A 25052-nucleotide genomic window follows, 5' to 3' on the forward strand; every position below is an offset into this window, starting at 1 on the left:
TGGTATCAGAGCAAGGTTTGCCCGTAGCTAAAGTATCTCAAGGAAAGGATTCCTTGAATTGAGTGAGAGTAATGAAAGAGAAAGGGAAGCTCAAGATCAAGAAGTTCAATGGAAAAAACTACCAACATTGGAAGATGCAGATTGAAGACTATCTATACCAAAAAGGACCTTTATTTGCCTCTAGGCGGTCTTGCAAAGAAGCCCACAACAATGGAAGATAAAGCATGGATTGTCCTTGACCAAAAGGCATTAGGAACAATTCAGTTAATCTTGGCGTCAATGGTGGCCTTCAACATTTTGGAGATGAAGACCAAGGAAGAATTGATGAAGTTCCTTGACAGCCTCTAAAAGAAACCGTCGCATCCAATAAGCACTTCTCATGAAGAACTTGTTCAATCTAAAAATGGTAGAGGGTGGTTCATTTGCAGAACATCTAAACGACTTTAACACCAACATAAGTCAACTTTGATTGGTGAAGGTCAATTTTGATGATGAAGTGCGAGCTCTCCTTATATTGTCATCTCTATCGGATAGTTGGGACAGCCTTGTAATGGTTGTAAGTAACTATGTCTCTGACATAAAGACTCTTAAGTTTGATGATAATGTGGGTGTTCTCCTAAGCAAAGAAATGCAAAGGAGAAGCACAGGTGAATCATCAAGTGTTGCAGTGTCAGCAAAAACAAGGGGAAGATCGAACAAGAGGTTCAAAAACCAAAAGGGTCATGATCGCTTAAGGTAGCAAGTCATGCACAATTTCAGTTCTTGAATGTTGGAACTGCAGCAAGAAGGGCCACATCAAGAAGGATTGATGGTCCAAGAAGAAGAAGGAGTCGGAGTCTCAAGGCAAGAAATCGGAGGCCAATGTGGCAGGTAAAGCAGAGCAAAGATGCTCTAAATCTCTCATTAGACAATGTGTCCAACTCTTGGATAGTAGATTTTGGGGCTTCATTCCATGCAACACCACACAAGCAGCATTTCCAAGACTACACCAAAGGTAATTTTGGTTATGTATACTTGGGAGATGATGAAGCTTGTGAAATTGTAGGCAAAGGTATAGTTTGTGTCAAAACTGCTAATGGAACTGAATGGAAGCTTAAAGATGTTAGGCATGTTCCTTCTCTGTGCAAAAATTTGATCTCTACAGGAGGATTGTACAATGAAGGTCACAACATTTCAAGATCATTGTCAAAGAGGTTCTCTTCACAAAAAGCTCATTTGTTGAGTGTGGGACCTTAATTTGAGTCAAAGTGTTGCGCACACCCAATAGAACAGTGTTTTTGACATTGTTGAATTTTTCTTTTCAACTCAAAAAATGTATGGTGGTCCAAGAGTTGCTAGAATATTTCCTGTTGTTCATTCCTTGATAGACCTAGTGTTTGCTTGTGCCAACATTGTGCCACCACTGCACAAATGTTCTTCCTTGTCTTGGCTTTTGTTAATCCAAGAGCAAAAGAAGGATGTCTTTCTTTGCTTCTCTACTCGCCTTACTTTGCAGCCCAATAATTACGAGAAAAGCTTGATTAGTCGGAATGAAATTGCTAATGGAATGGCTTTGTGTCTGTTTCTCCGTGCTCGAACCACCCGAGTAGTAATCTCTTGCAGTACTGCCCATTGGCAAGGAGCAAGTGCGAGAGGGGGAGAGCGGGAGGGGGGGAGAGGGAACAATCTGTGAGACCGAGCTTCACTGTGTAGCTACATGGCACACACACACACACACACACACACACACACACACACAGAATGAGAGAGAGAGAGAGGGCGTCAAAGCACCAAAGCATAACCCCCCCACCCCCCGGATCCCGCCCTCAACCCCCACCTCTTCTCAGGAGTGGCCAGTTTCAAAAGATAAAAACATCTTCAAAAACAAAGAAAAAGAAATATATGGCCCCTCCCCAATTCGAGCTAAAAGGTCCTCTCTTTTTACACACATGAACCACCAAGCCTATGTTGTGTCAAGGCCAGTCCTTTTGTACCACCAAACCATGCGTTTAGCCATAGTGCAAAAGGTGATGTTTATATTGATATTTTTTGTGCAGTGCAATTTTTACAAAAGCTAGAGACTTATATTTTAATGTTCCAAGAGAGGAGAAAAAAACTTATCTTGTGATGTGCAATGATGGGTAGCACTCTGTTGTTGTCGAGGTTTTGGGCAGATACAATGCTTCAATTTTAAATAATAATTACAATGTGTTGCGACGGCTAGCCGTAAACATTGCTATATGAGAGCACATGCATTTTTTTTTAATTAATTTATCAGAATATAGGTATTGCCTTGAAAACTGAACTTGACTACTACGCTTTGGTTTTAGTGGTCACAATCGCAAGGCGCGAGAGGTCTTCACTAGATGTAGACATGTCACTCAAATTGACTTTGAAGAAAAATAAATGATATTTTCTCCCAAGCTTCTCTCCTCACAGAATGCCTCTCGTTCTCTCTCTAACCTTTTTTTTCTATTAACCCAGTTGTGGGCCAATTTATGTCCCCTTGTTTGATAGGTCTTAAGGTCAAGACTTGTCAGAATGATCTTTAAGGTCTCTCTCTCTCTCTCTCTCTCTCTCTCTCTCTCTCTCTGATTCTAGAGAGAGAGTCTCCCCCTATTTGATTTAGAGGCCAAAAGGCCAACTCCCTCCCTCCCTCCCTCTTCTTCTGCTTCTCCTACTCGGATTTTGTAAAGTCTCTCTCTATTGTCTCTCTAGTAACAAGATTTGCAGGAGATTCTCTCTCTCTCTCTCTCTCTCTCTCTCTCTCTCTCTCTATATATATATATATATATATCCCTTCTCTCTTCCTTTGATTGACCACAGAGAGCAAGAGCTCTCTCAATCTTCTTCTTCTCGGGTCAAGACACAGAGAGTTGAAAGCTCTCTCTCAATCTCAACTCCCTCAATATGCACATGCCCCTTTCTCTCAATCTCTCACTTTGACTCCTCTCAATTATGCAGAAAGACATTAATTATCTCTCTCTTTCTACTCTTCAATGAGTTACACATACACACACACACACACACACACATGAAATAGTGTTCACAGCATGCTCCACTAGCAGCCAACAAAGAGGCAAACGGGTACATTTCCTCCTCTTCTCCTCCACGAGCACACACAAGCCCAAAGGGCACTTTTTAAGATTTTTTTTTTAAAACATGTTTTTTTTAAAATCATCCTTAGACCTTAGATCTTTGCAACATCTATGACTACCCAAAAAATATTGGCATAAATGTAAGCAGAGACCCATTTTGGTGCAAGATGTCTAGAACCGACGAAGTAATTGTTTTGCTCAAAATTCCATTCGATAGTATTGTCAACTTAAAAACTCCTTAGTACTTAGGAACTACAAAATGGCAAAGACCTTCCTCGAGCAAGATTAGAAGCATCACTTTTAGGCAAGAATAGTGTGGATGGTGATTAAATATATGTAAAAGAGTGCAACACAGCAAAAATGCAATACATATGCAGATAAAAATGCATGTAGTGGTATAGAGATATAAACACAGCATTTGCTCCAAAAAAAAATGCAGCAATGGGCTTATTGTTCTGACAATAGCTTACAATGGGGAAATCTATTCGTCTCCTCATCGCTACTGTCATTGTTGTTATCGTTGTCATTGTAATTGCATCGTTCTCATTGTTGAATTCATTGGTTGTCCTTGTGAAGCAATGTATGCCATCCACACTTTTACCCAAGCCTCCAAACGTCTCTCGGAGGTTGCACACTCTGGTGTGGTGCGATATCCATGTTCCCCCAAAGCATTATTGCATTGTGGGCAATCATGGAAACTTGCTCAACATCCTCTTTGGTTGAAGAAACATTTAATTCAAGCTCATACATGGCATTGAATAGGGACTTTGTGGCATCATTGAGACTACACAAAAAGCATCTGTGTTGTTTTATGCACTTTGAGAGAGGCATAAATTATTTATTTCATACACATTGTTAAGAATGTGATTAGCATGCACACCGTTCATGGGGTTAACATGGGCGAGTGGTGACCACATTGAGAGCCATGCCCGCGTTGTGCAGCATGCCCACACTGATCGCCTTGTCACGGTTTCCCCTTGGCATGGTAAATGTGTGAATGCGAGAAGAGTGGAGGAGAATCTTGTGAAAAAAAACACAGATAAATTTGCAAATGAATGAAACTAGTGGATTTTTGTCTATTTATAGAGAACTCTAAGTGACTTTACTTCCAAGACCATTCGCACCATGTCCTCCGTCTGTCTTTCAACTAAGATAAATTGTTCAAGAAAATCTCACTTGAAGATTAAACATCTTCATTTAACTTACCTTCAAACCAAGGATAACTTAACATGACTATTAAAAAATAGTCAATGAACCCTAGCACAAATTAAAATATAGTGAGAAGAACAAGTACCAAGTCTGAATGTGCCATTACATAGAAAATAAGTACATATGAAATAATCAATACATTATGGGTTTCAGGTTCCTGGTGCCACAATTCTGGAGGCGGTTGTGTTATTGAGGCGTGTGCAGGTGGGGGCCCCATGGGTAGTGAGGGAAATAGTGGCCTGTAGAGCGATTAACTATGGCTTGGCCAACTTGGTTCTACATGTGGTGGTTTGCTCGGGGGTGAAGCAAATGGCACCGTTGTAAAGGCGATGGATCCCGACTGTGATTGTGGTGAACGTGAAACCTCACCCAAATAAAGAGTTGATCCTAGACCACTACGAAGACGATGCTATGGTTGAACATGTGCCAAAAAAAAAAATTGCAGTCTTGCTTGATGCTGATGCATTGTTGTTGTAGATTCTCACACTCTATCTCCAAGCCACCACATCTAGCAAGACATTCCAAAATTGTGTCGCCAACCTTCGTGAATGTACCCAACAACCACTTGTAGAATAACATGTACATTAGTGGACAATGCAATGAAACTATATAGAGGGAGTTCAACCACTCCTTGACTTACCAAGCAAAGAACTCGCTCTTCTCCACTCTGGATCAAAAGGGTGATCCAATTCCATCTAGCATCCCTGGCACCTCTCGTAATGGCTCTCGGATCATGTCACTGTCAAATTCAAAACCATCATTGTTGGTTGCCATATCTCTAACCTGTCGATCATATAATGGAACAATTGGAAGCCCTTCAATCTTGCATCTGACCATGGCTAGCACCAAGGTCTCAACCTACAACATGGTTTACGTTTAAAATAGAAGCACACCAATATCTATCATGAAACTTGTACAATAATGATTAAGTACTTACTGGATATGTGAAATTGTCTATAACAACATATGTGTATGAAAACATTCGAAAGAAGATATTCCAAAAATGATAAAAGTCGCTTAAGTAAACCTCCTTGATGAGGAGGGCCAAGTGGTCTGCTCAGCATGCCACAACAATTGCACCATCTAGTAATAAGAACTTTGTAGCTAGGGTGAACACACGGGCGATGAGCTCAGTAGAGAATACATTTTCCCATATTCCTTGCTCAATTTCATTGGTGTCCCCCGATTTCTATGCATTCATTTCAAACAGGGATGAAGTAGAGGTCTTGGGTTGACATCAACACGGCAATCAATTTGATTGGATAAAATTTTGGAGGTTGGTTTCTCATGTGAGCTCTCAACCCTCTCTTTTTCTTGAACGCATCCATAGGAAATGACATGATGTTACTAAAAGCCCTTTTTCACACACAAAATTATTTTCCTTACACAAGGGCGCCAAGTGTCATTTGTCCCAAGAGGCCCTTTTAACCCTCTATAATAGCATTGCCTCCTCTATAGAAGCTAATGTTTGTGCAACAGAGGACAAAAGGCTCAAGAATCTCCATTAGTTCTCTAATCTCTTTGTTCATTTTTTGATAACATTTATGTGTAGAAATCATAAAAATTATTGAAACCTTGGACCCTTTGAAAACATTACATTGTCAAGATTCTCTATCACTTAGGCAAGCCTTTTCTCAAGTTTTCAATGTGTCGGTAGGCATGTCCACACAAGTTGCATCCCTCTAAGCCGCTAATCAAGATCCATTTTGTTGGTGTGAGAGAGAGACCCAACCAAACGACGGATCACTTGGAGGCTCCTGCAATGTGTAAGACGATTGAATGAGTGTCCAACGACTTCAAAATAGAAATTAGATACCAAAGCATCATAAACTCACTCAAGATTGAATTTTTGATCCATGAGCACCTTTTGTAGATAGTAAATATTAGCAAGTACTGCAAGATGTACAAGAACCACTCCAACACACACAATATCTGCCATTTTTGCATATGAGTGAGTCAAAACTGCGTCACATCCAAAATGTGATCAATTGTTGGAAACCGTTTTAGTTTAAACAAAATGCATTGGCTTATATCTGCGTTTTTTACCTAGTGGAAAGGAAGCAAGTGGTTTGGAAGGCCTCGTTGAAAGTGGGTGTTGCCCTCGCTTTGCCCAATAGCAATGGATATGGGATGCATTGAACTCCTAGACCTTGAACCATGAGATGGACTTGACCTTCGTGATTTGGAGTGTCGCTCAAAGTCACCCTGCTCATAATTTGACCCACCACCTTGCTGATTGCTCCTTTCACTCTGTTGCTCTTTTGAAAACTCCTTGAGTTCTTTGATGACTAGTTGTCTTCTCTTCTTACCATGTGAGATCCACTAGCTGCACTTTTTGGGCTTGGACGTCTCTTAGCTATTCTAGAGGAATGGACTCGTCACGAGGCTGATTGATGGTGACACTTTTGCTTTTGCCCTTCCCCTTAAACTTCTTGTGTAATGCTGCAAGTCCAAAAAAATAGTGAGGACACTATACCAAACCAAATACCACATTAGTTGCACAAGAAAAAGATAACTTATCGTTGTGGCTTTGTTTTTAAGAAACTCGCCATTCACATAATCCAAGAACCATGGATAGTCTCTCCACATATCCTTACCATGGAGTTTGTCTATCCAATCATTGGGACAGATCCCACTCTTCTCTCTCTCAGACTCCACCCACGCGTCGCTGGGATGTTCAGGGTATGGACTAAAAAAACCTTATTTGAGGGCATCCACCCACCATCTACAAATTATAATTATTACTCCATCATTTAAAACACACAATATGAATCGTACATCCTAATGAAACTCTATGGTTGAATACATGTATATAAGACATGCAAAGTGGGAATGCTCCTTTGTGTTGTGTGTGGCTCGTATAGCTGGCTTCCATCGCACAAAAGCCTTGCCAAAGTGCTCTTGTCAAAAATCCTTCATTGCCTCTCCAAGAGAGGCCACAATCATGTGCAACGCGTGCGTGTAGCTTCTTCACCGTGGACTTCTTGGCCTCCATCTTCTTTGCCAAGCTCAATACACCCCTACACTCTAAGCATTAGTAATATTGCATAAATAATATGATCCCGTACTCTAATATATCTATGCTCACCTTTCAAGCTGCCACTAGTAAACGTGCATTCTCAACCACTGTGAGGATGGCTTCTCTTGAGTCAAAATAGATGTCTCCATCATTGAGACAATGCCCTTGGCCAATATGTCGACCAAACGACATTGCTTGCCTTGTTTCATTGGATACCATCTTAGACATTATGCAAAAACAAACAGTGCATTCAAAAGCAAACAATACTTCCTCCACATGATTGATGTGTGCATGTGCAGCCTCAGACACTCTAAAGGGGGTCATTTTGCAACCCTTCTCACCCCATTCACAAACAAAATGCATTTTTGGAAAAAAAAATCATGTCATTCTTGGGATTAGTGATGCCCACTATCTCTGATCCCTTTTGCACAAAGAAGTTCTCGGTCTTTTTTATCGCAAAGTCATAGATTTCCTTGTAAACATCTTTATTCGAAAGGTACTCTCTACTGCCCTTGGCCAGAAAATTTTGCGTTTTGAGCCGATACATTGCATCAAACTCCTCCTATAAAACACATCGCAAAGACAAATTTATGTCCAAGCAAAATAACATGTAGTCACCTAATACATGTGTATTATAAATTTACAATTACCTTCCAAAGTAGTTGTGCTGGTAAAGACATCGGTAGTCCAAGACATTTTGATTGGTTCATTGCCATGCCACAAAGTTCTCTCTCAGCTTTTTCCCTATCCTCTTCATTGAATTTGTCCAACAAGGACAGTGGGTCGACAAGTGCTAATTTTTGCATCATAAAGATGTCGTGGCCAGTGGTGTGAGATACATGGACTCGTGTCACCCTATTTTTTGATGTAGAATTTTATTAATCATTGAAATTTTAAGTGCACCAAAAGTAATGTTAGGTACCTTTCTTGTTGATCATGCAGAGCACTAATAGGAATTCCGTTAGCTCCTCAGGGTCAAAACTTTACAATTGTGCACCCAACCTTCGAGGTTGAGAATTCATCTAACCGCTCTCGCAATGCCCAAGATTTCCATACATGGAGCCAATGATTATCATCCCATTTGATAAATATTTTTTCCTCCATGTAAGGGAGCTTGGGAATGGCTCTATTTTGTCATCAAACTTAGCCAACATAACTAACTCTCTTCCATTAGTGCCACACATATCAAATGGTATGAGATCTTGCTCGGGATAAGCTTCAGACACAATGAAATAAACAATCATGGGTTGGTAACCTCTTTTGTCTATAGAGGTCGTGAGTTCTACCAGACAATCATTGTTCATTCTAATGGCCGGATTGGCCAAAAGATGATAAAGAGGGATTTGAGGCAACATGTGATTGTATGGCACAACATGTGCATCAATCCAAACCTGAATAAACGTGGCTATCAATCCAAAGAGATTGGTAAGAGGGTCATTACCCATATTTTGTGCTCCTATGGATGTCAACATGACTGCACCCTTCAACAGAGGTACATGTGTAGCCGTCAGCACGGATGCTCCAACCGCGCGGATGTCGATGCAATAGAAAAATCGCTTTCTTGAGTCGTGTGGATTGGGATTTCTTCTTGATAGTCCACTCCTTTAGACTAGTTTCTCATTAGAATTGGCTTCTTTTTTTAATAGGGGTGCAAAAAAAAGAGAGAGAATTCGTCGGTGAGGGAGAAAAATATAGAAGGGGGGCATGTGAAGATATTATAGTGAGTGGAGAGGTTAGAAGAGAGGGATGGAAGAAAGGTATAAGGAGAGAGAAAGTTAAATATAAGAGAACATATGGGAGAGGTAGAGGGTAATAGTGAAAGACTAAGAGCTTGAGAGTGTGAGAGTAAATACTTATGAGAGATTGAGAGTAAAAGTTAGAGAGAAAAGGGAATGTATGACGTAACTCTTCTTTTACAGTAAATGGAGGGGGGAGGGGGGTAGTGTAAAGAGGAGAAGGAAACCTTTTTGGAGTTCAATAATGTTGTTAGCTTTGAGGAGAAAGGTAGATAGTGAGAGTGAGAAAAAACGGAAGTGCAAGGGGGACACTCCCCTTTTATAGGCAAAGGGGGGGAGGGGGGACGTGGAACTTACAAGCCAGAAAGTACATGCAGGCGCTCTCTATGGGGCATTCCGTGTGGACTGCGGACGCCCCGAAGTTCACACAGGGTAGGGCCCCGGGACGGAGGGCGGTCCCGCGCATGTTCCATCTGCAAGGCTGTCCACATGACATGGCATGGCCACAAGCACTACGGGTCGCTCATGGACATGTGGACTACGGGTCACCCACTGTCCATGTGGCTATGTATTGTGGACAGCCCCGCAAACGAGGGCAATCTCGTGCCCTTCACCACGAGACTAAGATTGAGGGGCAAAGAGAGAGGGAAAGCTCAACACCTAAAGAAGAAAACTCCACCAAGTCATCTTTGTGCCCCTGTTCTATGGCTGTCAGGTTGTCAATCTTGTTTTGCATGTATTTGAGTCCTTCTTTCTCATTTGCATCAAGGTTGGCCAGCACCAAGACCTAGTCATTGAAGGAAATTAAGTCTGTGATAGAGTCATGTGAGGAATTTTCCAAAAAAAATGAGCTATCATTCAAGAGGAGTAATGCCTTGGATTTAGAGATCATTTTTATCACAAGAAGGGAGACATGTGAGAGATGCTGGGTTGAAAGGTCAAGTCTAGCAGATACAAAGGCCATTTAAGCTAGCAACTAAATAGGGTAAGTAAATTTGGAAGGGAGTCCATCCTTAAACCAACCTAAACAGAGTCATATTGGTTGTGGGCTTCCTCCCATTCAAGGATATCTAGATAAACTAGATATCTATGGAAGAAGTAATGTAGCCCAGGTTTTGGTGTTCAAGTGCACTATGTGCCATTGTCCACCCATGTACGTAGGAGAGAGAGTTTCTTATATACATAAGCTAAAATAGCACATGAGACTTCATAAAAAATTCAAGAACCATATACCACAACATCCGTTTCAAGTAGACATATTTATTTAGTCTAATGTGCAAGCCAGATCTTAGTTTCTCTGGAGTCTTGCTAGAGAAAAGGGAAAAGTGACAGCATGTCCTTCCTTTAGCAAAGCCAGAGAGAGAGCACTCTTACCTGCATCCACAATAAGAAAACAATCAATAGATTAGTTTCCAAACAGCATTACAGGTAACTGGGGTGACTCTAGTTATCATCCATGTCACCCTAAGTTATACTAAAAGAGGAGAATGACGTAAAAGGTGGAAGAATATTTTCAGGAAGCAACCCTCCTTTCCATTTACTTAAAGCCTTTTTAAGGTTACCTCTAGTTACCCTATTTTTTTTCCAATGGACCACCTATATTGGAAGTCTCAGGCCATTGCTCCCAACTTTCCAAAAACCACTTCCTATTTTAAGACTTCAAATCATAACCATTTTTTAGACATTTCAGATTTTGATATCAAGCAACATCTCTCATCCTTATGCTACCTTATTTTTATGTTTAGTTTATCCCTTTTTTTTGGAGCAACCAAGTCAGCAAATCCAGCCAAATCTTATGTATGCCAACATCCAAAAACAGATCATGTATTGTACCAAAAACTCATCCAATTTTTTCAACTACTCAAGCTGTTTTTAGTTAAATTTTTCTTTTATTTAAATCAAGTACAAAACCTGCAAAGAAAAAATCAAAATCTCATGGTTATCATTTGATTTAAGTGACCACAACAGTATCCATCAGAGCTCCACACATAATTTTTAATCCCTCTTTACTGACTGGGTTTGTTACAATCCTCATCAACAATACTTACCAGATCTGCACAACAAAAAAAACCAACTGAAGATTTTTTTACTTAGATTAGATTTAGGAGAAATTAACCAGTTTGTTATCTAAGTAAACGAAGAACCTTTTTTGCCAAGCATTTTAAATGCTCTTTACTCTTGTTTTAAACCAAATATATTCTACTATCATGCTAAACCACATGTCATATGTCCTTCAAACCCCTATTAGTCTTGGCACATTATAGCATCCATAACCTGTATTCCCCATCTCATGGACTATTTCAAAATCAAGGATACTAGGTCACACTTAGGAGATCTACTTCCCGTTCAAGTATCAGCTGCATGACCTTCAACATAGTAGAGTTCCTAACCCTAATACTCAGTCAAGTTTATTCAAAAATCTACAAACATGCTGTCACATCTAAGGAGGCAACCAGACAGTCTTCTATACAATAGTTGTGTCATGGAAGCCCAACAATACCCCTACTCTTGGGTAGAGAAATTTAAAACAGCAATGTACCATTTCAAAGTGGTAAGGTAGCCCATAAGTCCTAATTAGGATCACTCCCTTGCTTTCCTCACCTATTACTGGTTAACATACATTGATCCTACTTGTTAATCAGAGCCTTGAGAGGTCAAAGGCAGAGTAGGCAACTACATGCAAGCTAGATCTTAACAGAGTCTACAGGCATCAAAGTGTCCTAGGTAACAGATAACCAAGGTTTATTTGATCCGCAAAAAAAACCCATCATAACAACCCAACCAACCTAAGGATAAGTCTGGTAATCCTTCTGAGATAGATTAATCCCACCAAATTTCCTTGATAATGAAATTCACCCCATCTAAACCATGCATCCAACATGGTATCCTTGTACCAATAGTTACAATGCATAGACCATGCATTCCCATTTCTTGAGTTTAGTCACTACTCAATACCTTAGAGAAGAAATAGAACGTAAACTAATTGTTGTGCTACCTCAGATGGTCCAGCCACATTGTTCATCACCATGGCAGAGTGGTTTGAAACTTCAAACTTCCAAGTTCTGTGCTGGTATATCCTACTTACCCACTCACTCAAAGAAGGAGGAGGTGTAAAGCTAACACTTAAAATGATTTATTGTTACTTGATATCTTAATCAACAAGGCTCTCAGACAAAAGAAGTCCTTACTATGCTCACAGACTAAGCAATTATTGTTTGGAAACACTGAAATGAAAACTAAGTGAGCTCACAATAATGAGCTCACATTTAAGTATTGCTTCTCCTCCATCTTGCTCATAGTATCTTACTCTGTTCTGCATCAAAAAGGTGCCTTAGATAAGGCCGCGCACCATGCTACTAAGGTGGAGTGCTCTTCTGTCCACTCTACACAGGCTACCTCAAGCCTCACAAATTTCCAGGTGTCTGTCACCGATTTCATTTACAATAAAGATGCTATGATTGCCCCGTTGGGCCTACCTTAATTACCTAGGTCACCTTGCGTGCAAAAGGACTATGCCTTCAAGTCGGCCCAGGGTATAAGCCCTTGGGTTTATCACATCCCAAGTCTTCGAGTCAAAAGGCATTAAGGCCTAGTTCATCCCATGTTAGGGTCTAGCCTTAGCATAACCTGGTTAGGTTTTGTTTGTGATCTAGTTAGGCCATGAGTTAATTAGGTCTCATCCAGGTAGTGGTAGTTAGGCCACTAACTAATCAAATATTCAAGGTAGCCTAACTAACTCGACTAACAATTAGTTCTAAGTTCAAACTTAAGTCCATGTGCCCATACCACATTGTCTTTCTTCAAGACAAATCAGATTCAAGCATTCATAGGTATAGAGTGTCTACCTTAGTGAATGTATAGAGATAGATAGATAGATAGAGAGAGAGAGAGAGAGAGAGAGAGAGAGAGAGAGAGAGAGAGAGAGAGAGAGAGAGAGAAATGGAGAGGGTAGAAGTTATGAAAGACTCCATTGTGAAGGTATAGAGAGAGAGAGAGAGGGGGGGGCGAGAAGAGTATAGAGAGTGGGGCAAAGTGTGTGTGTATGTGTGTGACAAGGATAGAGAGAAAGAGGGCAGAGAGAGAGAGTGTGTGTGTGTGTGCGTGTGTACAAATTGGGGGGGAGAGAGAGAGAGAGAGAGAGAGAGAGAGAGAGAGAGAGAGAGAGAGAGGAAGAAGCATTTATAGAGAGAGAAAGACAAAGATAGAGAGTGTGTGAGTGAGAGATAGGGTGTGTTTGTAAAGGTAGAGAGATTACCTCGTTCATAGTCTGTCTATGCATATTTGATTCTTTAAAGATCACTTGTGAGGTAGGATTAAATCTCTAAGATTTCGGGTGCCAAAGACGATAACCCATCTCTTCATCTACACCATAGCCAATGAAAATGCATTTAAGCAACTTGGGATCCCAACTTCTTTCTAATCTCTTTAGGCAGATGTGAGAATGCCTCACACACAAACATACGTAATCTGTCATAATTGGACTTTTTGTCTGTCCATATCTCATGCGGAAACTTGTAGCTCAATGGTGTACTAGGAGATCTATTGATTATATGCATCGCTATCATAACATCTTCTCCCAAAAACTCTCAAGGTAAATTTGTCGTAGATAGCATGTAAGTGACCCTCTCCTTAATAGATCTATTCATGTGCTCAACAACTCCATTCTGAGTAGGAATGTACTGCGTAGTAAACTATATCCTAATGCCTTGTTTGCTACAAAAGTCCTTAAACTCAATGGATACGTACTCTCCCCATTGTCAGTGCGCAAAGCCTTCAACTTCTTGCTTGACATTAAAGAGTTCGTCTTTCCTCTTCAAGAGGTAGACCCACACCTTTCAAGTAGAGTCATCTATGAAAGTCAAGAAATATAATTCCCCCCTAAAGACTTATGCAACATAGGCCCGCATAGATCGCTACGAACCAAATCTAGAGGATTTCCTAACTTTCAATCTAATGGCAAAGTGGTAAGCCTAGTTTGCTTTTCGTATATACAATGCTCACACAAACTAAAATCACTTTAGTTCAACACGAGGATAAAGCCAAAATGATGTAACTGTTTCATTCCCTTTTGACTCATATGACCAAGCCGGATATGCCACAACTCAGTAGAAGGCCACTTGGATACATAGATAGAGTTCTCTTTCACAAAAGAGACGTAGAAGGAATATAATGAACCACACTTTTGTCCCTTATGCATGACCAAGTTACCTTTTCTGATAGTCCAGGAACCATTGCCAAACACTCTAGTGTATCCAAGATCATCGAGCTATCTTCCTGAAACTAATATCTTAATTAGCTTTGGCACATGTCTAACATCTTGTAGCATGAACTTAGTACGATTGCACATACACAACTTCACATTCCCAATACCACATATCTCAAGCTGATGAAAATCCCCCAGCTTAATTGAACCATGTGTAGAAGCATAACAAGAGAATCACTCCTTGTGAGGAGTTACATGAAAACTAACACCTGAGTCAATAATACAATTTTGTGCATAGCATGGGTGCAACACATCAAGAACAACATCAATATGTGGACACTCAATGACATTGAGCTCCTCTATCTTCACATTGCTCTTAAGAGGTACAAAAATTATGATATTGGCTTTATCCTTTTCTCTTTGCAATAAACGACAATCTTTTTTTTATGTGTCCTTTCTTGTGACAAAAGTAGCATTTAATGTTCCTTGTGTCATGCCCACAGCTCTTGCTACACACATTCTTGCGATCCTGAGAACGACCGTGACTACGACTGCAACCTCTTCCTTTGGCTACTTCCACTTGCCATATATGTATCACCATTGTCACGAATGGGGATCTCCAGCAACCTAATCCACCTCACATTGGGTAACCCGGCCCCCAGTGCTCGGCTTCAAAAAACCTCACGCAATGACCCTCACAAAAGGTTATGCAGGCTCGACTAGCCACAGTCTCATAAAAAGCTCTTCCAAACCGAGTCTTAGAAATGGTCGGGACTGCCACAACAAGTCAAAATCTCTCCACAATGAGGTACAATGGCAGTATTTGCAACATAGAATACATCCAAAATGTCAAATTGTCACTACAAAACCACAAGACACGCGCTCAAACGGGTGCCAATGAGGATGCACGCAAAATCTGGACTCAAGTGAGCTCCTATGCAAAGTAAAATGCTCTCAATGGAGCACAAGCATTCTCAAATGCTAATCACACATAAAACATATACATCCAAACTCCTACTGGAACTGTAATGGCTATCACTACCAAAGATGCTCGTAGATCTATTGTGTCAAGAGAACATGTGGGTATCCTTTTGCGTTGTGTAAGTCTATATGTGAGAGCTGTCTCTGAGAAGCCATCAACGGCTATGCATAGACAATATCACGGAGACCATACATCAAAATCAATGTAAAACAGAGCACTAAGAAGCCAAGCAATAACTGTCAAGATTGCTCTATCTCATAATGCCATGAAAACCGTTATATCGATGTCGATGCCAAGACGGTGTGTCGATGCCAAATCTGGTGCTGATGTTGATGCCAAGAAAAGCGAGTGTTGATGCTCTTCCACTGTCGCAGGTAAAAGTGTCTTGCCTGCTCAAAGGAGTGGCCAAAGCGAAAAACCTCTATGTGTGTGTGTGTCTGTGTGTGTACTAATATCTTGCACGTTGTTGTAGAAAATGTCCCAATTAGTTCAAATAGACACCATTATTGTGTATGAAATGTGCCAAAACCCCCAAAACGACTCCTGGGTTGCGCAGATATGAGTTCGTATGAGGAAATTATGGCCAAAAAATGCACTTGTAAAAACCTGTTTCTGCTAATGTGCCACACTGTGGGTTGAATAACCATAGCAAAATGGTCTCAAATCTTAAATCATCTCTTAAATGAGCTAAATACAAGATAAAGATCTTAGCTCCAGAATCCCATACATGGCAATAAATTTCTTGCTCCAAATTTTGTTGTAAGCACACACCAATGCACTCCAATGCGTAGAGCGCACGAAGCACTCACGACAATGAAGCTCTCTCACTGACAACTAATTGGCTCTGATACCACTTATGCAGAGTGTGTGTGCGGATGAGTGCATGCTTGGCGTGCTATATGAGGAAGGAGAATGCAAAGAGTTTGGGTGGAGCTCTCAGTGAGGATCACACCTCACCCTCTCCTTATTGTTATATATTACCAAAGAATAGGATAGATTGAAAAAACCTCTCTATATTGAGCAAAATGCTAGTATTGATGACACGTGGGCTTCCACTTTCCCATTACATCCTGTTTGCATGAAGAAATGAAAATGGTTATGTCTTTGAAGACTCCAATACACTTTTGCATGGTCTTTACTCTTTGCAACACGTTTTTATCATAATGATCAACCTATTGTTGTTGCCCGTTGAGAAGGATTCAATCCACTTAGTTTGTTTGACAAGGATGCTTGCAAGGAGTTGTCATTCTTTACATTGTTCTATGGGAAAAAGAAAATACCATGCTTTCACAAAAAAACATTATAAAAAAGTAGCCCAATGGGAATGCAAAAATATCAATAGATGGTTCGCTTATAATATATATAATTTTTTCTTCAAAAAAATAAAGATAAGAGTCATGAAAGTGTTGGCGTCTATTTGGGTTTGGCTATGCAAGGGCAAGATGCAAGACAAACAACTCAAAGCAAGAGACTCCAATCAAGCGCCAACATTGAAGATATCTTATTGTCACAAATTGGTTATGAAGACTTTGAGAATCTGTGGAACTCCACAGATTATAAAGCAAAATTCAAGCGTAACATTTGATGCAATGATTTGATAATTGGGACAATCGACTTTCTTTGTGACTCTTTCATGCGCAAATCAATGACGAAAACCACTCGATCAGCCAATCCTAAAATCAAAGAAAGTGACTCTTGAAATGTTGTTGTCTTCATATGGCCCTGCTCATTCGTTCACATCCACTTACAACTGCGAGACATTATTTGCACAAATTCAAGGCTCTCAAGGACGAGCTTAAGCGAATTGCTTCAATTATTGATGAAGTTATTTCCTTGCAATTGAATTCCAACATAGAGGTAGTCAACATGATCATGGATTCATTTGGATCAAAGAAGCTCCACATTTTGGCATAGCTAGCGATGAGCAAATCTTTCTTTCTGTGGATGCATACATATTGATTGACAAGGATTCCATCCACAAGAATCTTGGAGCCGAATGATTACACTCCCATCACAAAGCATGCAAGCATCAAAAAATGGCTTGTAAATTTATTTTCCTCCAGCACTAGCTCAAACATCGACAATCTTGTCCCCGGTTGTGGTTGAGAGGCAAAGAGGGAAATATTAGTGGCCAACAAAAAACACACCAATGCAACTTTTCTTGCCTTGGGACATCCTTCAAGTGTAAGTTTTGATGATTGGCTTCTTTCACTTTCCATGGATGAACCAACACTCTTGCTTAAACTAGCACCAAAAGACATTTACATCAATAGGTCTTTGTGCACTCTTTGAGATGCTAACATTGATATAAAATTCATCTTTAATGCACATGGAGCTATTGCATATTGTACATCATGCATGACAACAATTGATTTGACCACAAAGTAAGGCAACAAAGATTGTTTTGAATACATGCAAGAAACACAATCTTCCCACATTGGAGAGACTCAAAAAAATTGTGAGCACTTTGATCAACACCCAAGAGATCTCATCACAACAAGCTGCTTATATTACACTATCATTGCCTCTATACAGTGTGACTAGGCAATTCATGTTCATTAACATAGACTTTGCAAACCACTGAACAATGATTTAAAGCAAAAATCAATTCTAACCACCGTCAATCCAGAGGAAGAAAATATCTTATTTTGTGATGTTGCCACAAAGTACATTCATTATTTAGCCCCCTTAGAACTCTATGCCTAGTAGAGTTTGTTGGATTCTATAGCTAGACACAAGGAAAGAACCACACACACAAAAACCCATGAATTATTCGATTTGCAAACTTCAACACTGTGAAAGATCTTGAGAGGCACTACCATGAGCCTTGCTTGCTCTTCTTGCCATTTACAAGGGATGAAACTAATTCCAACCACAATTTGGATCTTGTAAGGACATACATTTACATGGACAATCTACAAATTGTCTTTGAACAAGCTCAAAATTTACAAGAATGAGGTAACTTTTGCGAACAACTCACAATCGATTGATAGATCCTTAACATCAATCGGATAATTTACAAACATTTCACTATGAACTCAACCTTGATCTCCTCAACTTTAGACCCATCAACACACATCAACCTTTCAACTCCAAGAAGCTAACTATCTCCAATGAGAAGTACCATTCACTTGTAGGAAGCTTAAATTTTTAACAATGTTTGATATAGAATGACATCATGACCGACAAATGTACACGAAAAACAACACTGATCCATCTCTTCCTAACTGGAGGTGTTGGAACAGGCAAGATATTCACTGTCTCAAGCTATTGTGCAAGCTCTAATTAGACACTAACATTGAGATGGACATTGACTTATCCAATGTGTTGCTAATGGCCTACACAGGAAAGGATGCATTTAACTTAGATGGCACAACAATCCATTACATTGAAGCTATTCTGCAAAACAAAACAAAACTCTCAAACGACCTTTTGGGAGAACTTTCACAACTCTAGAAGAACCTCAAATTAGTTTTCTTTGATGAGGCTTTTCTCATAGGGAGCAGAATGATCGATGTCTTTGATTTGAAACTACTCGCTATCAAACATAATTATGTCCAACCTTTTGGCGGTCTTTATGTTATCTTTTGTGGCGACCTTTGCCAAGCAAGCTCAGTTCGAGACCATTGGATATTTAACTCACCACAAAACCATTCTAGTGCTTTGACAACCTCTTTTTGGCATGCTTGTATAAAATGCTATGAACTCAAATATACAATGCGTCAATCGGAAACACATTTCATAGCTTACTCAATTGAGTGAGAATGGACAACCAAATAGAAGAGGATTTTCTAATATGAATTCCACCTTTCAAGATAAAATCTTGAACAAATTTCATACACCACACCTTTTCTTTCGAAACAATTTGAAGAATCAACATAATCACCACATCTTCAATAGCTTGGGTGGGCAACTGTATATTGTCCATGCACATGATGCACAACACAAATCGTGTTCAAAAAATATTGTTGTCCCAAATGATCCTAAAATCAGTGCCGATTGACACCCACCCTTCAAATCAACGCGAGCATGCTAGTTGAGATATGTGCTAGAAATATACAAACTACTAATGGCTTAGTGAATGGAGCAGATATCATCCTCAAAATGATTGAAACGAAGGGGAACTATCACATAGCATGGATAGAGTTCTTTGACACAACGATAGGCAAAACACAACGCTCCACAAATCAACCATTGTATCACAATGGCATTATACCAACATGAATCCCAATATTTGAAATCAACAAAGACTTCCAAATTGAAAAGAACCTATAAAATGTCGTCTCCATAACACAACTTCCTATCCAAGTTGCAAAGGCATGCACAATACATAGATCATAAGGCCTCACGATGGTGGCTATAGCATTTAGCTTGATCTATACAACTCTGTCTCGAGTAAAAGACCCAGCAAATCTCAAGACTCTCTAGCCCATTCATCGCAATTTCTAGATTCTCTAACCCATTCATCACAACCAAATCAAAGTTGATGACAGAAAATTATGCAATTCATTCCACACAAAAAAGTTTATCCAAGTGATGAAAGAAATAACCACGTTATACAACTCAACACTTGACCAAGCTTGGCTTAAAAACTTTCACCCCACAACACGATTTTGCTTTGGGTCTAGCTACAATAACTTCAACCAAATTTGCAACTCTTGCGTTATAAATAACCTTTCTTCATTTCTTTTTCAAACTCCCCCCCTCTCTCCTTTTTTGATGTTCCACACTCCGATTAGATAGATATAAACATATATTTTTGATGTTCTTTCAAACCTCCATATTGTACCTATAAATATCACATATAACTAGTTATTCATAAGCGTATGTATATTACATGGATAAATTCATAGAACCAACAATGCAATCTACCAATCACATGCACACACTAAAGACATACATACATGCTTACAAATTTAGCACACATATATATTGCGCATATATAAAATTACCTCTACTGCCTTCAAGATTCTCTCTATGTTTAAAGTTCTCCCTGCTGCTCTTATGGTTTTTTTGAAAACAAAGGGTATGTTGGGAAATTTTGTCGAAATTTTAGTTCTCTTAAAAGTACGCTTCGGTCGAGTCGATTAATGAGATAGATCTGCGCAGGCTTCGAAATGTCGGAGTGGGATGCCTCCTTGCAACTATGTGTTTTTGACACGAGCAGAGGACAGTGTGATGGCCACGAGCTGGATAAAATACTTTTTTTCTATCCAACAGACTGCCCTTTGGCTGCGCAGCTCTCTTTGATTGGCCTCGGAGAAGGTCTCATCACATTCACAAAGTCGGTGACATCCCTTGTATCGATTATGCCTGTTAGTGTCTCTTTCTTGTTCTGTGTCACAGAAAAAGGCGTGATGTTTTTGCTTTGGGGACGTGGATGGGATTGGCAAATGTTTTAGAAGCTGAAAATGTCACGTGTCTTGGTTTCAGAATTTTCTCTCCTGATGCTCCTTGTGACGTTATTGATTCGGAAAGGCGGTTACATGTTCTCTTTCAACCAGAGCAAGGTCTTTGGATGATTATGGCAAGTGCAAGTGTTTGCTTCGAGTTTGGGTTCTGTTTGTAGTTTTTTGGTCGTTGTTGAGCAGTCTTATCTACAATTTTAATTAACTTTGAGAGAGAGAGAGAGAGAGAGAGAGAGAGAGAGAGAGAGAGAGAGAGAGGGAGAGAGATGATAATGAAATGAAATGAAATGTTATATTAAACATCTTCAAAAGGCCAAAATGACCTATGAGACCAAACTGATACAATCTTGGTGGATCTAAAACAATGTCTGGGTACAAAAATAAAATGAAGTGAAAGTAGTGACTGGGGGCTAGTACAACACAATGTGGGTGTGCGTGTGGGAATATAATGGGTGAGAGCTGATGCAAAGGCCGATACAAGATGAGCAGGGTGTACAATCCTCAAAAGAGCTAAATCATAGGAGGTTGTTGGCGGATCTTATCAATCTCCTCCATGGTGAGTAGTCTGATTGGGCGTTGTGCATGTCGGGCCAAAGTGATCCGAATCCTTTGATGCAGCCTCTGTCGATGCTGTGTAGTCCTGTGCAGTTGTGGGTGTCTTGATCTCCTTGCCTCTAGTGTGAGGAGAATGTGAGCTCTGTTGAGGTAGGTGCCCCTCCGGTTGCCTAGTGTCCGCTCTAAAAAAGTCTGTGATCCGTCTCTGAGACTGGCTAGCCTCTCCTCTCACTGGGCTCTCTTTGTGTCTGTGCAGCTCGAGCAAAAACAATCCAAAACCCTGTCTGAACAGGTAGTGAAACCGGCCTTGTATCTCATAGTAAACTTGGCAGTGGCATGTGTAGTGCAACTTTGTCTCAGGCTCCATGTGACATAGGGGACATGTCCTGGCCTTTGCTGGTACTTCTCTGTATCTACCAGTCTCGATCCGAAGCTGGTGAGAAGATGTGCGTATTGGGCCAATAGTACATCGTATCCCATGAGATAAGTGGGTGTCCATGTATCTGGGCCTCTTCACAAAACCATCCTTAGTAAGCTGGAGAAGATGCTCTCTATAGAAAGCCATCTTTGTGCCCAACTCCTGCGCCGGTTGTATCCAAGTCCTCCTAGTATCTAGCTGAGTCAAGTCCTGGCGGATGATGTCACAAACGAGAGCACACATGAATAATCAACAAGCTAAAAATAATTAATCTTTCAACTAAACAAAGTTGAGAAAGAAGTTCGACACAGTATTTGGGACCAAAAGATGGACTGTTTCCTCTCCCCCTTAAAGAGAATCTTTATTAGGGAGAATCTTTTTACAAGCACAAGAATTAGAGAAAACCCCTCCAATCTATTTTTGGACTCGATGGTTGTTCTTTCTCGTGATGGAAATCCGAGAGACGAGCTCTCAATTCTTTTTCCGTCTGTACTTGGAGTCGAGGCTCCGCAGATAATTTCCGAATCTTTTCTTGGAATTCCCAAGCATAGGCCGAGGTCTTCCCGCTGCTCCTTCGCGATGAAGTACCTGCAAACACACAAACACAGGACAACAATGCGTATGGCGAATCTACAATTGATACCTGTCCCTCTTTGCACAGAAAAGCGACCTCTGTGCTTCGTAGTCTCGCGATCACTTGCATCTCCTTCCCCGCTAGAGTTCCCTTCCCAGCTAGCGCCGGCAAAAATCTGTCCCAGAGAGGGAGCGTTTGTTGCTTTTATAGGTTTTGAGGACCGGCAGGAATAGCCGGTCCGAACCCGGCCAGAGAGAGAGAGAGAGAGAGAGAGAGAGAGAGAGAGAGAGAGAGAGAGAGAGAGAGAGAGAGTTGGCGGTAGATTTTAGAGAGAGGAGAGAGATTGAGGCTGACACTGGCAACTAGAGAGAGGAGAGAAACAACGTTGGCTGTTTTTGCTGCGTACAGAGATCGTTGATGCTTTTTTTAATAAGCCCTTGCTTTATTTTTTAATGGGCTGCCCACTTATTAGGTGGGCGGCCGGTTACTTTAAAAAAAAATGTGAACCTGGACAAAACTCAATAAAACTCAGTGAGTTGAAATTTGATGCTACACAGGCACATTCCAAGCGTCCCTGGATGTAATTCTTAGGCACAGATGCAATGTAGACACAGATTCCTTGCGAGAGAGCATCTGCTCACTTTTAAAAATATTCTTGTTTTTAGGAAAAGCTTCTCGAATCAAAATTTCAGAACCTATCTTTATTCTTGTGCTTGTGTCTTTCTGCGTATTCCTCTTTTTAGTTCGGGTTTCCTGCCAGACCAACGAAAAATTCCCTTTCCGATGCTCCCGTCACCCCATTACGTGACGCATCAGGAATATTTGTTTCCCGGTCTCTCCTACCCCCTAACGGTACAACCCGTTCACGATGCTTAATGTCACCCACCATATGACACATCAGAGTTGTCCGTTGGTGATGGCTTTTTTAATAATTCCAGTAGATCTACACTTCCTAACCTTACGGTTCAAGTGCACACATTTAAATATCCTAATTTCAATAAAAAGAAATTACTCAAGAAAATAAGAAAATAGTCCATTTAGCAACATCCCTCTGGCCTCTATAAACAGTTGTCCTCAACTGTAGTGCTTGTACATATCCTTCCAGTTTCGTGAGATAAGAGTGCTAATTCCTGCTCGGTTGTCCCTTGAGCATCCAAAGTGTAATCTTTCCAGACTTAAGTGTCCGGTCCTGATGATGGATGGTGTGCTCCGATAGGAGTATCTCTTCTGTAGTTAGAGTGTAGGTCCTTAGCAATGTTTGCTGACTCCATCATCCTTTGAAGGGTATTATGAGGATACACCTTCACGCTCTTTCAAAGTTGTGGTAGGAGACCCGCTTCGAATTTTTGCATCTTTTCTTCGTTGGAAATCTTCATGAAAGGAGTAACCTTTAGAAGAACTGACGAATACTTGTCAACATAAGAGGTGACTTTCTCGTGTTTTCTCTGGGCGATCAATCCCATTCCTTCTGAATGTCCTTCTCGAAATTTGGTGGAAGGAATTGTTCATAAAATTCAGCTTTGAACTGAGTCAACGTTTTGGCTTGAGAGCCTTCCAAAATCTTGGCTAAGCACCATTTGCTTGCCCTCTCCTTGAGATACATCCCAACATGACGCAACTTGGATTTTTCCGTGAAGTGCTCATTAGCGAAAGCAACTTGAAACTGCCCGATAAAGGTTAGTGCTTTGGAGATATCTCTCCGTCCTGTGTAGTTGTCAAACTTCACATCCTTGTCACCGGATTTGAAAATCCGCATCTTGCGGTGACGTCTGTGGTTATCCCTCTTAAACAGGGGCTTCTCTTTAGTATTATGTAGGGAAGTAGTAGGAGTTTTCTTCTTGGGAGAAGATTTTGATATTGTATGAGAAGTAGATATAGTAGTGTAGTCAGGAGAGTATGATGGAGAAGAGATAGAGACATCCTTGCTTTTGTTAAGCAGGGAGTTCTTTTTCCTGGCCCTTGCTTTTGGAAGGCAGTTTGTCCTGTTCAGGAGATCCCTTACACGTTTCGGCACCTCTTTCCGCACCATCCTCCTGCGGATTGCTTCCACCGGTAAGATTTTCCTGACGCCCATTGGCATCCGTTCCTTGCGGCTTCTTGATTCTGTACAAATTTTTTTGGACAGCCAGCAACGTGAGAAGTTGTTGCAATTCCGCAAGCTGAGCTCGCATTTGCCAAAGTTCCTCTTCAACGCTTCTCCCTTGGTTCTTCCCGTTTCTTCTCGGAATTGTTCTCCTTTGCAGAGAAAAAGAGAAATTTGAGCTCTGATACCACTCTCACAAATGGGAGCGCACGCGAATAATCAACAAGCTGAAAATAAATAATCTTTCAACTAAACAGAGTAGAGGGAGAAGTTCGACATTGTATTTGGGACCAGAAGATGGGCCGGTCCCCCCTCTAAAGAGAATCTTTATTAGGGAGAATCTTTTTACAAGCACAAGAACCGGACAAAACCCCTGTAACAAACTTGGACACCCCAAGTTAAGATTCTACCGCGACACAACAGAGATTCACTTTAAAACAATTCATAAAAGACGACACGGCCCGACGTAGTTCCGTGCCAAGAGGTATTGGCCCCAAAGACTGGCGCCCCTTTTGGTATTTCTTTTTATATCAATCTTTGTGCAAAGTACAAGAGCCCGCGGGTACTCACTCTCAGTCTTTGCGTCCAGATGCCCAGAGAAGTGAGCCCCTAAGGCTTATTTATTTTTACAAAGGATGTCTAAGAGCAGAGCCCCAAAATCAGTTTAAACTCAAAAGCGAAGTTCCCAGAAGCAACTGGTCTTCCAAAGGTTGCTAAAACAGCCAACGTAATTTCCGTACGTTGCCAGCGGAAATCACGGAATTCCGTACGCTACCACGTCAACATGT

At 40.7% G+C, this 25052-nt stretch overlaps 1 protein-coding gene across 3 annotated transcripts in view; it reads left to right on the forward strand.

Moving 5' to 3' along the window:
• The first annotated feature begins 20125 nt into the window (after positions 1-20125).
• The window catches only part of LOC147432043 (vacuolar fusion protein CCZ1 homolog B-like), a 91225-nt gene continuing 86298 nt past the window's right edge, over positions 20126-25052 (forward strand). The window contains exons 1-3 of one of the 3 annotated variants that reach the window (XM_086491852.1): positions 20126-20252; positions 20336-20510; positions 20660-20753. In XM_086491852.1, coding sequence (XP_086347978.1) covers positions 20204-20252; positions 20336-20510; positions 20660-20753 — 318 coding nt within the window. In that variant the 5' untranslated portion in view covers positions 20126-20203. Of the gene's footprint in view, positions 20253-20335; positions 20542-20659; positions 20754-25052 lie in introns of those variants that run through there. The other 2 variants (XM_086491851.1, XM_086491853.1) reach the window with 2 other exon arrangements.

This window comes from Adiantum capillus-veneris, chromosome 20 (genome assembly GCF_014529385.1).
Source record: "Adiantum capillus-veneris isolate H3 chromosome 20, ASM1452938v2, whole genome shotgun sequence".
NCBI lineage: Eukaryota > Viridiplantae > Streptophyta > Polypodiopsida > Polypodiales > Pteridaceae > Adiantum > Adiantum capillus-veneris.